This window comes from Mesoplodon densirostris, chromosome 10, assembly GCF_025265405.1.
Source record: "Mesoplodon densirostris isolate mMesDen1 chromosome 10, mMesDen1 primary haplotype, whole genome shotgun sequence".
In the NCBI taxonomy this organism is placed as follows: domain Eukaryota; kingdom Metazoa; phylum Chordata; class Mammalia; order Artiodactyla; family Ziphiidae; genus Mesoplodon; species Mesoplodon densirostris.
This window is the reverse complement of record NC_082670.1, coordinates 65662542-65676281: the sequence shown is the minus strand read 5'-3', so window position 1 is coordinate 65676281 and position 13740 is coordinate 65662542. Positions and strand designations below refer to the sequence as shown.

At 45.6% G+C, this 13740-nt stretch overlaps 1 protein-coding gene across 1 annotated transcript in view; it reads left to right on the top strand.

The window, feature by feature from the left end:
* The first annotated feature begins 3395 nt into the window (after positions 1-3395).
* The window catches only part of ENTPD3 (ectonucleoside triphosphate diphosphohydrolase 3), a 31964-nt gene continuing 21619 nt past the window's right edge, over positions 3396-13740 (top strand). Inside the window, exons 1-3 of the mRNA XM_060110827.1 lie at positions 3396-3450; positions 4245-4296; positions 7648-7775. Coding sequence (XP_059966810.1) covers positions 4257-4296; positions 7648-7775 — 168 coding nt within the window. The 5' untranslated portion in view covers positions 3396-3450; positions 4245-4256. The remainder of the gene's footprint in view (positions 3451-4244; positions 4297-7647; positions 7776-13740) is intronic.

Below are 13740 nucleotides of genomic sequence, written 5' to 3'. Positions count from 1 at the left end.
TGATAGCCATTCACAGATATTTTTAAGCTTTGCTAAACTGATCAGTTAAAAAAACCTAATTTATTTAGTTATTTATTTTTATTTATTTATTTATTTATTTTGGTTGCACTAGGTCTTAGCTTTAGCATGTGGGATTTTTAGTTGCAGTGTGTGGACGTCTTAGCTGCGGCATGCATGTGGGATCTAGTTCCCTGACCAAGGATCAAACCCAGGAGGACTCTCAACCACTGCACTACCAGGGAAGCCCCAAAACTTTAATATCTTTAAATAAGGTTTATTGGGGGACTTCCCTGGTAGTCCAGTGGGTAAGACTCTGCGCTCCTGATGCAGGGGACACATGTTCGTGCCCCAGTCCAGGAAGATCCCACATGCCGTGGAGCGGCTGGGCCCGTGAGCCTGTGCGTCCGGAGCCTGTGCTCCGCAACAGGAGAGACCACAACAGTGAGAGGCCCCCGTACTGGAAAAAAAAAGAAAAAAAAAGATATTAAAGTTTTAATTGGCAACTTTTGGGTAAGTAATGAGATTAAATGTCTTTGCCATGTTTATTGGCCATTTATTCTTTTTAAATTGGCCAGTGCTTGTCATTTGTCCACTTTCTACTTTAGATATTCATATATTTCCATAGATTTGTATGACTTCATTATATATCATGATTCTTTACTCTTTGCTATCACATTCTTAAATATTTCCCCACAGTTGATTCCTTTTTTTAGGGGTGGTGTCTTTTTCAAGGCAGTTGTTTTACATTTTTATGGATGCAAGTTTACTTTATCTCCCTGCTTTAATCTCATGCTAGAAAAGGCTGTTCCTTCCCAAGGATCATAAAAATATCCTCCTCTATTTTCTTAGTATATTAAATCCTTTTTTCTATTCAAAATTTTAATCTACATAAAATCTATTTTTATGTCTGATGAGTGACTGGGATTTGTTCCAAAATAGGAAAAGTAGAGGTTTCAAAACTAATTATTGGATAATATGTTCTTTCAATTTCCTCTTGATGCTATACTAGATCCCATACCCATTAACTAGTCTGATACTGAACTATCTCTTATGTTCTTTAGCTCTCTTGGTATATTCCTGTGCCCAAACCAGGCTGTTTTAATTACTGTAGCTTTATAGTATGGTTTGATGCCTGGTGAGGCAAATCTGTATTATTTTATTTTATTTTATTTTATTTTATTTTTTATTTTTTATTTTTTTTTGCGGTATGCGGGCCTCTCACTGTTGTGGCCTCCCCCGTCGCGGAGCACAGGCTCCGGACGCGCAGGCTCCGGACGCGCAGGCTCAGCGGCCATGGCTCACGGGCCCAGCCGCTCCGCGGCATATGGGATCCTCCCAGACCGGGGCACGAACCCGTATCCCCTGCATCGGCAGGCGGACTCTCAACCACTTGCACCACCAGGGAGGCCCTGTATTATTTTAAAATCAGGAAAAATAATAAACGTTTGCATATGTATGTATATGTATGTATCTGTGTTTGTTCCTGCATGTGGAGGGTTGATGGGGAAGTGTGTGTGTGTGTGTGTGTGTGTGTGTGTGTGTGTGTGTGTGTTCTTATACATGGAAGGTTGAGGGAGAAGTGCCTTTGAATGACTAGGACTAGTTGGGGAGCCACAAAGAAGTGTGAGACAGTGCCTGGAACAGAGAGTTTCAGAGAAGTTTGGAAAAATAAAAGTATATTTGGGGTCTCAAAGGAGGTGGGTGCTCACAATTCCAGGGCCTGTAGATTGAGGAGAGCATTCAAAGTATGAACTGTACCAACTGAATTTCAAGGCCCTTTAGGCCCAGGAAACTCTTCTCAGCTCCTGGGAAACCACTGGGGATGTTAAGGTCAGCCATTCATACCTTAGAGCCAGCGTTACTGACCCCAGGCCTAGGTGCAGCGTCAGCAGCTGTTTGTGGGTTTATGGTCCCCTGGGTGCAGAGAGTCCCTCATCTTTCAATCCTATGCCTTGTGTTTCACTGACCCACAGCTTTCAATGAAAAGAAGTCTTGCAATTTAGCAAGTATATACTGAATGCCCCACTGCAGACTCTGTACAAATTTCCTGCAAGGGTCCATGTCCATCAGATTCAGGGTGAGTGACTGGTGCTCTTGCATGCATGCCTGTGTGTTTGAGTATGTGCATGCATATACACACACCCAGACCTCTCTGGTCTCAGAGGTCTCAAAACAGGGGCATTGTTCTCTGAAGGCCCTCTTGCCTCATGAAGGGTTTGGCCCTACCTGCACAGGACAGAAAACTAGTGGTGCACAGGGCCTGGCTCCCAAGGACACAGTTGGGGCCTCAGCAATTCCTTCCAGACATTCAGGAACCACAAAGAGGGATGATCCAAAAGAAGCCTGCTTATGGGACTTCCCTGGTGGTCCAGCAGTTAAGATTCCATGCTCCCAATGCAAGGGGCCCGGGTTTGATCCCTGGTCAGGGAACTAGATCCCACATGCCACAACTAAGATCCCGCATGCCGCGACTAAAGATCCTGCATGCTGCAACTAAAAAGATCTCGCAGGTCACAAAGAAGATCCTGCATGCCCCAACTAAGACCCAGCACAGCAAAATAAATAAATAAATGTTTTTAAAAAAAAGCCTGCTTATGCCTCTTGCTGGGGTCATTCCAAGAGTCCTTGGGGGTCACTCAGAGGGGCCAGAAGGCTACCTGCTGCTGCATTAAAAACAGACTCCTGGGGCATTTGAATGGCTGCATTTTTGTCATCTTTCCTATTTGGCCTCTTCCAGGCAGTACTTGCCCTGAATTTTGGCCTAATGACACACACATAAAATACAGTGGGGGAGAGCACTGCTCAGTAACCAGTGAGAATGTCCCTGGGCATAGCCAAGGTGGTTCTGCTAAACTATTGGAGAGTATTACTTTGGAGAGTATTACAGTATTACTCTGTATTACTTTGCTCTCCTGGTCCAAGTGACCCAGGGACCAGTCTGCTTACTTGCCTCACCCCCAACATTACAGGTGTTTACTGGTCTCGACTTTACAGAAAGGTGGAGCACAGGGCTCACCTGTGCATACCCACGGAGTACCCAGTCTCTGCCCTGCCCTTCCCCCACTTCCCCTCCACTTAGGCTTTGGGTAACAGTGGTGGAAACTTAAAGACAGATCAAAAGGCTCTTGGCCTCGACATCGAAGAGGGCGACAGGCAGAAGACATCGCCCCCGCCTCACCTTCCCCAGGTAGGCTCGGGCGGGATCGCGAGTGGAGAGCCAAGGCCTCGCAGCGCCTCCCGCCCCTCCCCACCCCCACTTCGGGTGGTGATGAACTAGAAGAGGTAAGGTGAAGAGGTGCTTGGCCTGGACCGGCGCAGGGGGCGGGCCCCGGACGCGGCAGCCCCGCCCCCGTCCCGCCTCGCCCCGCCTCCTCAGGAGCCTCCTGCGCTCTGGCCGCCAGCTGGCACTGCGGCAGCGCCAGTCGCCTTCCTCGGGTCGTCTGAGCACAGGTGAGGACAGAGGTCCCCGTGTCCGAGCCGCCGCGGAAGGAACGGGAAGCTTCGTGAGGCTGAGATCTGGGAGGGAAGGAAACGGAATCGGATTCCGCAGGGGGCCGGAGGGAGGGACCGAAGGACGCGAGCCCCACATCCTCGGGCGGTGGGGAGGTGGTCCCCGCCGTGCCGGGAGAGGTGGACAAGTCTTTACCAAGCGCTTCCTCGGGTCCGGAGATGCGCTGGGCGTTTGGATGCCTTGGCTGTGTGGAGACGCAGCCCAGCGTGGGGCCTCCCATATCCTGGGGCGCTGGATGCCGGGGGCCCCGACATCCTCTTGCAATGGTCGCCAGCCAGAAGCCACAGATAACCGTCCTGGGTCTTGAAAGGGCGACCTCGGACTCGCGGGCCGCGAACACACACACAAGCCTCCCTTGCTGGTGTGCTTTGAAGAACAGCCCTTCCTCGGGTTGTGAATGTTCATAATAGGTGGAGAATTTGTTCTGCCCCGGGAGGTGTGTACAGGTGGGAAAATCTGCAGGAGAAGCTTGACTTCTTAGAAATCTTTTTGAGTTTAAAATTCAGCAAACCTGTTCTTCTTCCTTTCCTTGCATGGGGGGTGGGGGGAGTTGACCTTAGAATGTAAGCCCAGCTTTGGGTCTGTCTTGGAAGTTCTAGGTTCATCTGTCCCCCAGAAGGTTTTCCTTCGGTAGAAGTGAAGTGGCTTTGTGTTTTAACACGGTGCAAGTTTTTGGAACTTCGTAAGTCAGGGGCCACGGAAGCTCTGTCATTCTGTGTTCTCTCACCTGCAGCTGGAAGGAGAGATGTTCACGGTACTGACCCGCCAACCTTGTGAGCAAGCAGGTTAGTATCGCTCAGCAGGCAGCAAATGTGATTTTGTCACATCACCCAAGAATCCCAGCTTCAGCCCACAGCTCTTCATCCACGTCCCCAGCAAATGACGGTTTAACCTCTTTGGTGTGAGACTCAGTCTCTCACCGGGCTTTCACCACCCGCATTCCACAGATAAAAGTAATTCTTTTCGTCAAAGCAACACAAAACAAGGACTAATATGCTTGTTTCGCTTAAATGGTTTTTCCGGTTTGCATAATCCATTAATTTGGCCCTTGTCGTTTCCCTTACCCAGCTGTGTGTAAGGTCTGCTTTAGAATATTGTTGATTTTGTGATGAATTGTAAAGCGCTTGGAGTTTGCCTCTCTTTCCATCCAAGTGTTGTTTCTGGCAAGGCGCCTACAGCATCCCCCCCGCCCCCACCCCCGCCATGGGTCAGCGTTGTTACCGCTGATACTGCAGGCACATGTGTAGAATGCTCACACACACACTCACACACACACTTCCAAGCTTGCCCTGCCTGCCTGCCTCTGGAGCACATTTTGGAGTTGCTCATGTGGAAGCCCAGAAGGGTCTGGCCTCTCCACTTTCGGGAGGAACCTGGTAATTACAGAGTTTGTCCAGCCCTAAGGACAGCACAGCTCTAGGCTGCGTCCCCTAAATGAACGAGACCTGGTCTAGTCCATTTTGCTTTGTGATAGGCTTTTCTGCTGGGGCAAGGGTTTGCTTAAGGTAATCATAGCTTTTTACCTGAAAACTGCTGAAGCACAGAGGACTTAGGAGGCCAGCCTCCTGGCTGTGATCAGGAGACTGCTTATATATCACCCCCACTCCCGCCCCATGGACAGATGTTCTTTAGTGGTGCTCCTAAATTGGGTATTCAAAACACTTTGAAATTTTAACACAATATACTGTAAGGTCACACATACAGACTAAAGTGTTACATTCCTTCCAAAGGACAAGTTTAACATGGCAGAATAAACCTCTACCTTGTCTTGTTAGGGAAAAAAAAAAATCCCTTAAACTGTAACTGACACTGGCATATGCATTGTTTAAAAGTTGATGCAAAAATTTGCCTCTGTGGATAAACCGGTTTCTGTCTGGGTCATATCCTTTGATCTGGAATCACAGAAAGGTGATCCAGGACCCCTTCAGGGGTTCTTAAGGTTAACTCCACAGTGGTTGGCCTCCCTCCAGGTGCTATGACAAATGATTCTGCAATGAGTAACTTGGTGTACAAGTCATTTAACACACTCCGGGCTAGTTCTGTGGAATAAATTCCCCAAAGTGGGATTTTGAGGCAGATGGTATACACATTTGCAATTTTGATAAATACTGACAAGTCCCCCTCCAGTTCACTCCCAGTAACAAGGGAGGAGAATTAAGGTGTTACATGACCACCTTTGACATCAGGAAGTGTCTGTGGCAGCATCTATACTGCAGGGGAATCAGATGAGGTGGTAAGAGTTGGCTGTTCTGAGCTATTGAGACCCACTGCATGACTGGCCTCCCCAAGTAGGAAGCATTGTGATGAGATTGGATATTGAGGCTGAATCTAACTCTATATGGTAGTATATACATGCTCTTTTTTTTTTTCTTCCAAGAAAATGTCTCCTAGAAATAATGAAGGAGTAGTAAAGCATAGGTTATGATGATCTAAAAGTATATGTTCTGGAATAGGACAGGATCTACCCCATTGCTATTCAGTTGAACTTTCTGTGATGGTAGAAATGTTCTGTAGTTACACCACCCAATATGGTAGCCACTTCAGGTTACTGAACACTTGGAATGTGGCTAGTGAAACTGAGGGACTGAGTTTTTAAATTTTATTTCATTTTAATTAATTTACATTTAAATACACAACTAGTGAGAGAAATATTTGGATTCTCTGAATTCAGTGATCTTCCTGTTACGCTAGTGTTTATCATATTTCAGCCATTTGAGTGTCACCACTTATGTTTATGCTATAATAGTTCTACCAAGACTATTATTTAGTCAATATTTTAATTAAATGTCTTTTTATCTTTTTAAAAAATTAGGTATAATTTATATACAGTGAAATGGATAGATCTTGTGTCCCTAAATTAGGTATTCTTGCCTTCTGAAAGGATTATGTTTTTAGAACAGGGACAATTTATAAGAATCTTTTTTTTTAAAAAGGGAAATTGTACCTAAGGAGCTGGTTTGCTTTGATTTTCAGTTTTTTTCCAAAGAACTTTGGAAAATTTGATAAATTTTGAAAAACGCACGCACCCATATACCCCACAATCCTATTAAGATGTAAGAGCATTTCCATTATCCCAGAAAGTGCCCACGTGTTCCTTCCCAGTGGACCCTTGCCCCAAACCCCCATGCAATCACTGTTCTGATTTCTGTCACCTGCCTGTTTTAGAACTTAACATAAATGGAATCATTTCAGAAAGTTTCTTTTCTTTTATTTTTTTTAGTAAGTATATTTGCTACTTTATGAAATTTTCACTAGCCCACTGATTTGTTAAGACCCAAGTAAATATTTGCTCATAATCATCTAGTTAAAAAATATTAGTTTAAATTTAATAAGTAGAAATAGTCCATTATGATACATTATATATTACTATATAATGCATATAATTATATAATTACCTTTATTCAGAAGCTATATATTTAGTTGAAGACTATTCATATGCTACATTTTTTCTTTTGCTTTTAAATGTATATAGTTTACATAGATAGATATAGTTATGATTAAAATACAAATACCAGAGATTATATGACCACTTTGGGAGGGAACACGTGGATTGGGGTCTAGTTACTCTTTGTTTGTGAAGATGTAGGGGATACCCTATGCCTTTACTATAGACACAGGAAAAATGACTGAGGTTGAATTCTTACTGGGAACCCACATATCTTAGGAATTCAAACGTGTTACTATTTGCTTGATGGTAAGTCATCATGTACTGAACTTTATAATAATTGATTACATCTGAAATGCAATATGAATTTCTTTGTATTTATCTGAGATTATTTTCAAATGAAATGTTATATCACCTGCTTTAATAGAAAACCCATAGTTTTCAAATCTACATTGAAACAAATGTTATTGTAAATCATCTCAGGGATGACCAGTAATACGCATAACACACTTTGGGAAATACCAGAGAACTAAACCATGCATACCCTCCCCGCAAACACTGGTTAGTCCACTCTTTGGAGGAAAGATAAATGGGTACTGAGCCCAGTTGCTGCTCTAAAAGTATTGGTCTCACTAAAGCCAGAGGAAGTGACATGCATGCGGTTAAGCACCCAGTCCACAGATTCTACAAAGAAGGCCAGGACCTTGTTCCCAATTCCCCCTCATGTGTCTTCCGGGTCTCCCCATTTTAGGCCTCAAGGCCCTCTCCCGAATTTCAGCCATCATCGCCTTGGTGGTCTTGCTTTTGAGCATTGTGGTGCTTGTAGCTGTCACACTCATCCAGATTCACCAGAAAGAGGTTCTCCTTCCAGGACTGAAGGTAGGTGTGAAGGGGTTGGCGTTGAAGGGAAGAAATGGGCTCTGACATCAATGATTCTAAACTCATGAGTTAGAAGAGAAGAAAATTCTTGCCCCTTACCTCTAGCTGGAGCCAGGGAAAGGTAGGTTAAGAACCCAGGGAGAAAGACTGGACATGCTGGGTTTGTGATGTTTGAGGTGAAAGACTGATAGTGGTGACACCTTCTCCTAGGACTGTGAGGTCTTGCTTTGACTCCTGAGTGTTAGAACCAAAGCTAGACTCTGTAGCCAAGAATTATAGATGGCTACCAAAGATTTACCAGCTTGTCAGTTCCTCCAGATGACACAAACTTGCTCATGAGTGAAGACCAGGAGACCCAGGCTCTTCTTCTGGCCTAGTCTGGGTAAACAAAATCAAGGACCTGAAAGGACTTCTTGAGTTGTGTTGTGCTACCTCTGTTGAGTCTAGAAGTATGCCATGATCCCTCTGACTCTTCCCCCCCACCCAAAAATTACTCAGGACCTTATGCTAAGTTCCAGAAGCCTCTCTCAGCTCTTGATAAGTCCATCCCCAAATGGATGGTCTCTGGTACGCTGAGAATTGTATGTATCCCTTCTGCCTTGGCTATTAAGGGTGAGAGGAGGTGATCCCATGAGAGACTGTCAAATGAAAGGTGAAGAGAGTCAGTGAGTCCTTCAACCTTTTTGGGTAGAAGTCAGCAAACTTTCTCTGTAAAGGGCCAAACAGTACACATTTTAGGCTTTCAGAGCCGTTTATACTCTCTGTTGCATATCTTCTTTTTGTTTTTGTCTTCTTATGACTCTTTAAAAATATGAAAACCTCTCTTAGTTGGACAAGGGCCATAGGAGCCATGTTATTTGAATCTCATTTAGTATCTATCCTTGACCTTAGAGTCCTTTCTACATCTTCCTGCTGTTAGGGAGTGTTCAATGGCTATATCTGAAATAGAGGTTTTTAAAAGGTAAAAAAGAAACTAATATTGCCTTGGCTGCATGGGTGAGTTTGCTCTACCATCCTGAGTTCACTTTTCTAAAGGATTAAAGTAAAATCTTTTTATTTATTTATTTTAATTAATTAATTTATTTTTTTTGCCTTCACCGTACAGCTTATGGGATCTTAATTCTCCGACCAGGGATCCAACCTGGGGCCCAGGCAGTGAGAGCGCCAAGTCCTAACCACTGGAACACCAGGAAATTTCCTAAAACAATTTTTTAAAATTTATTTATTGTTTTTGGCTGCGTTGGGTCTTCATTGCTGCTTGCAGGCTTTCTCTAGTTGTGGCGAGCAGGGCTACTCTTCATTGCAGTGCCGGGCTTCTCATTGCGGTGGCTTCCCCTGTTGTGGAGCACAGGCTCTAGGCATGCGGGCTTCAGCAGTTGCAACTCTCAGGCTTAGTAGTTGTGGCTCGCAGGCTCTAGAGCACAGTCTCAGTAGCTGTGGCACATGGGCTTAGTTGCTCTGCGGCATGTGGAATCTTCCTGGACCAGGGATCGAACCCATGTCCCCTGCATTGGCAGGTGGATTCTTAACCACTGTGCCACCAGGGAAGTCCCTAAAATATTTTTTAGATAATGGAATTTGGTTCTTTTATAAGGTATTTTACTTAAGAATCTCAGCCCCCCATGAATAGCGTGAATAAAAAAGAAAAATAAAAAGCCTTATGCAGCTGTCTAATGGTGAGAGGAAAACAAATTATCTGGTTGTTCAAAGACATTAGCTAAGGCCTAGAGAATCTGTTTTGCCAAGTTCCAGGCACTGCCTTCTCCTATAAACTATATAAAATCAGGATTGCAACTAGGGGAAATACCATCCCCTTACACTTTGTAAATTGCTATTCAGTTGAGTGAGCATTTTTCCCTGAATTATCTCACTGAACTCTTATGCCTACTATGGAAGGTGGACAAGCACTGTCACCACCATTTTGCAAGTGAGGAAACATAGGTTTGACCAGTGGATGGCAGGACCAGAACTGAAACCCAGACCCTCTTGTTCCCACGGCTCTCTTCACTTACTTCCCGCTGTTCCTTGATCCTAAGTTCTGAACAGGGAACCCAGGAGGAGACATTGGCCTCTGCTGGGAAAACACATCCTCCTTTGCACAGGAGGGAAGGAGGGAGGATGGATGCAGAGGCAGGAAGGTGCTGAACTGGAGGAGGGACGTGCCTCCCAACTGGGAGGAAGGCTGGTTCCACTCTTAGACCCCAGTAACCATTCTTAGACCCCAGTACCACCTTTAGACCCCATAAGTCAAACGAACCAGCTCTAGCTGCGTTCCAGGTATATCTCTCCGTGGGACAAGGGAATGTACCCACCAAGAGTCGTGCTTCCCTTCTAGAACATGCTGTGGTGCCTGGGACCCCAGAATCCAGGGTCTGTGTGGGCCTCCTGCTGAGGGCAGACCTCACCACTGGTCTGAGGGGTGGCAAAGGGGCAGCTGCTTGCAGGGAAAGTAGACAGAGCATGGGTGTGGGGTCTGAGCTAGCCCACTCTCTACAGTCAACATATAGGTGCATGAGGCTGTTTACTCTATGGATTTGCCTGGGGGTGGGAAGAGGACAGGTGGGGGTGGGGCAGAGCAGAAGTCTTCATTTATAAAATTTTCCCTCAGGCCCTTTAAAAGTGAGGGATGAGCTGGTTAAGGCAGTTGTTTTGGGAGATGAGAGGTAAATTCAAACTGGAGGGATATGGAGGAATTAGAAAACTTGAAGAGTAAACTGAGTACAGAAAAGTGGGTCCCCGAGCAGTATGGAGGGCAATGTTGAAGGAGGAGACCACACATGTTTAGTTCTGTGTCAGAGGGGTTCCTCTAGTCAAAGATGCCCGTGCAAGATGGTCATCTGGGGGTGACCCCAGGAAGAACTGGGGGGGGATGGGAAGTGAGACAGAAGGGAAGGAAGCCAATGGAGGGGCTATTACCCATCAGGTTACCACTGTGGGCAGCTGGAGCTGTCCTGCTAGGGATTTCTGGGAGCCAGTGCAGAACTCTCACCTCAGGGGTGTCCTCTGCCATGGGCATATAGAACATCTGCCTCACAGTCATCCTACTCAAGGGCGTATTTACACACCAGCTTCCATTAGTCATTGGTTGAGGGCTGCTCCCTGGGGAACAGCTCTCTAGTATTTCTGGCATATTGTGGGCTCAGGTAGGTTCAGCCAATGGAGACAGCCTTCAGGCAGGTAGAAAGTGCATGGTTGGACATCACAGTGGTAAGGTCTGAGGGCTTGTAGGCAGGGAACCCTCAGTGACTGTTCCCTGTAGATAGATTATTATTATTCCCATTTTGAAGATGAGAAAACAGAGGAACAGAAAGGGCAAATAGCTTCCCAGAGTTACACAGATTGGAAATAGCAGACTTGGCATAGAAGGAAGAAAAGAGAGCAGAGAACATTGGCCTTAGACAAGGGTTTAGAAGGGCCAGTAGACGTACCCTCACCAATTAGCAGACAGTTCAGAGAGGGGTTTTTTAATCTCTTCAGAATCTCGCTGTCAGGCCCCAGTTGTAGGGCATAGAAGGAAGAAAAGAGAGCAGAGAACATTGGCCTTAGACAAGGGTTTAGAAGGGCCAGTAGACGTACCCTCACCAATTAGCAGACAGTTCAGAGAGGGGTTTTTTAATCTCTTCAGAATCTCGCTGTCAGGCCCCAGTTGTAGGGGGACAGGAAGTTGTATAACACAGGATTATTGGCTCAGAAGGCCCATTCTGCTTCACTGAGTGGGTTAGTTATAAGAAAAGACAGATGTCCTGGGCCAGTTGAAGCAGGAGCAGAATGACAGCTTGGAATGGGGCATTCCACATGCAGCTTTTCTCAGGCTGTCCAGAGACCTTTCCTTTTGTTTTGCAGTGTGTGCTAGGGGCAGGAAGGGCAGTGTGGAGGTGGAGACCAGTTAATATAAAGGCTTTTTCATTGTTTATGTTTTCATACCTTGAGCCTTGTTTTGCCTTTTTGTGTGCTGCTGACAGTTGGTTTTGAGGGGCCAACTCCACAGTGGCCTATCTGAGGGGTCCTGGAATGTTCCTCAAGACCCACATGAAAAGTCATGATATCTGGCTATTAAATCTAACGTTGGCCTACCTAGCTTTGGTTTATCTGAGTGTTAAGAGCGGAACTATTAAAACTTAGCCAACGGTGGAAATATCCCCAGTCCCTTTTTCACTGTCACTGGTCTGACCTGTTCTATCGGCTTGAAGAGTAAACATGATGACGTCGCCTTTATTTTTCACTCAGCACCCCCCACCTCAACCCTGCCGCTTTATTATCATTAAGTCCAATATCTTCCTCTTGAGGTTTCGCCCTCCTAACCCCGTCACAGTTGTTTAGAAGCCCTGGAGCTTCTCAGACCCATCTGATCACTACCCCACTGCATTGCTGCTCGCAGCCACATGGTGCCACTGTTGAAGAGGGGCCTGCAGGGTCCCAGGTTTCAGGGACACTGCTTTTCTGCCAGTCAGATCCCCACCTTGGGTCACATGACTCTCCAAAGCACAACAACTGGGCCAGGCTGTGTTAAAACCATTTCCTTCTAACCCTCATCCATTCTCAGTCATCCGCCTGGATATCTGGTGGCCCACCTTGGTTTACCTCTTGGAGTACAAGAGTTGGGTAATTGGTTTTTTCCTTTCCAGAAGGCCCTGGCTCCTTATTCAAATTGGTGATTCTCCTCTCCAGCCAGATCTGCACACCACTTAACCAAGAGTTTGCTTCTGAGGGTCTTTTGTCTGAACAAAGAAAGTCTGCCGTATCATATCAGGCACCTTCTTATTAATTAGTCACCCTGTTAAGACTTGTTTTTCTTGGAACTCAGTGAAAGCACAGGGGCTATGAGTACCGGTTTGAGAGTCAGTTAGACCCCGGCTTGATCCCAAGTCTGTGACCTTGGCTAATTATTTAACCCCTGTGAGCCTCAGTTTCCCTATCTGTCAAGTGGGGATGATGATAACACCTGCCTTATAAATGCAAAACTAAAGCCCTTTGTGCAGTGCCTGGCATATTATAAGTGTTTGCCAAATGTTTATTACTACCACTATTCTCATTATTATAGTAAGAGTAATAATGATGATGATGATGATAATGATAATAAAAATAAGAATAAACACATCTAAGAAAGCTGACCGTATGACCTTTGCTTTTGCTTTTGTTAGAAGCTCACAAAGTTCTTGAGTTTTGGACAATGGGGTTCATGTTTCCTTTTGGTTCACCCACTGACTGTATCTTCAGTTCCACATTCAGACCATGTTTGTTTGTTTGTTTTTCTGACACTGCATTAAACAGAAGGTGACTTAACGCTTTTCATCCAAACATCACCCACCTAGCTGAACTGAATGAAATTCATTCTCCCCTTCCCCCTCCCTCCATGAAACCGCAGTGAGTTGTACTGATCTAGGCAAATGAGCTCTGAAAACTGATTAAAGATCAATTTTTTCACTTTTGAAAATGCCAGTGAACGATGGTGGGGTGGGGGTGGATCGTCTTAGTGCAAAGTAGCACTGGGCCTCAAGGCTGCCCCTGTCATCACATCAGCAGGCGCCCAAGGGGCCGCCATTTCTCCTGCAAATCTCAGAGCAAAGTCTCTGGCTGCTGCCCATTCTGGTGAAAACTGAATCCCATTTTCCTGGACTTACAAATGAGAATGGACATTCTTCATTCTTTCTGATCTTGGCCCAGCAGCCTCGAGCATTCTTCATGAAGGGTTGGGATAAAGAAGATTTGGGGACAGACAGGCACCCTCTGGAGTAGCTGCCCTCTTATGCTCTCTCTTCTCTTATCAGTACCAGGCATGGAGGGGCTGGTGAGCAGGTCAGCAGCAGAGGGAAGGAAAGAAAGCAGACTGATACAGAGGCTCAGACCTCTGGAGTGCCTGGTTTCCTTCAGTTTCAACCTGTGCTTTAATCTCACGGGGAGCCTCTGCCTGGAACAGATTGTGAACAATGCCTCCTCTGTTTGCCATGTGGGGTGTCATGTCAGG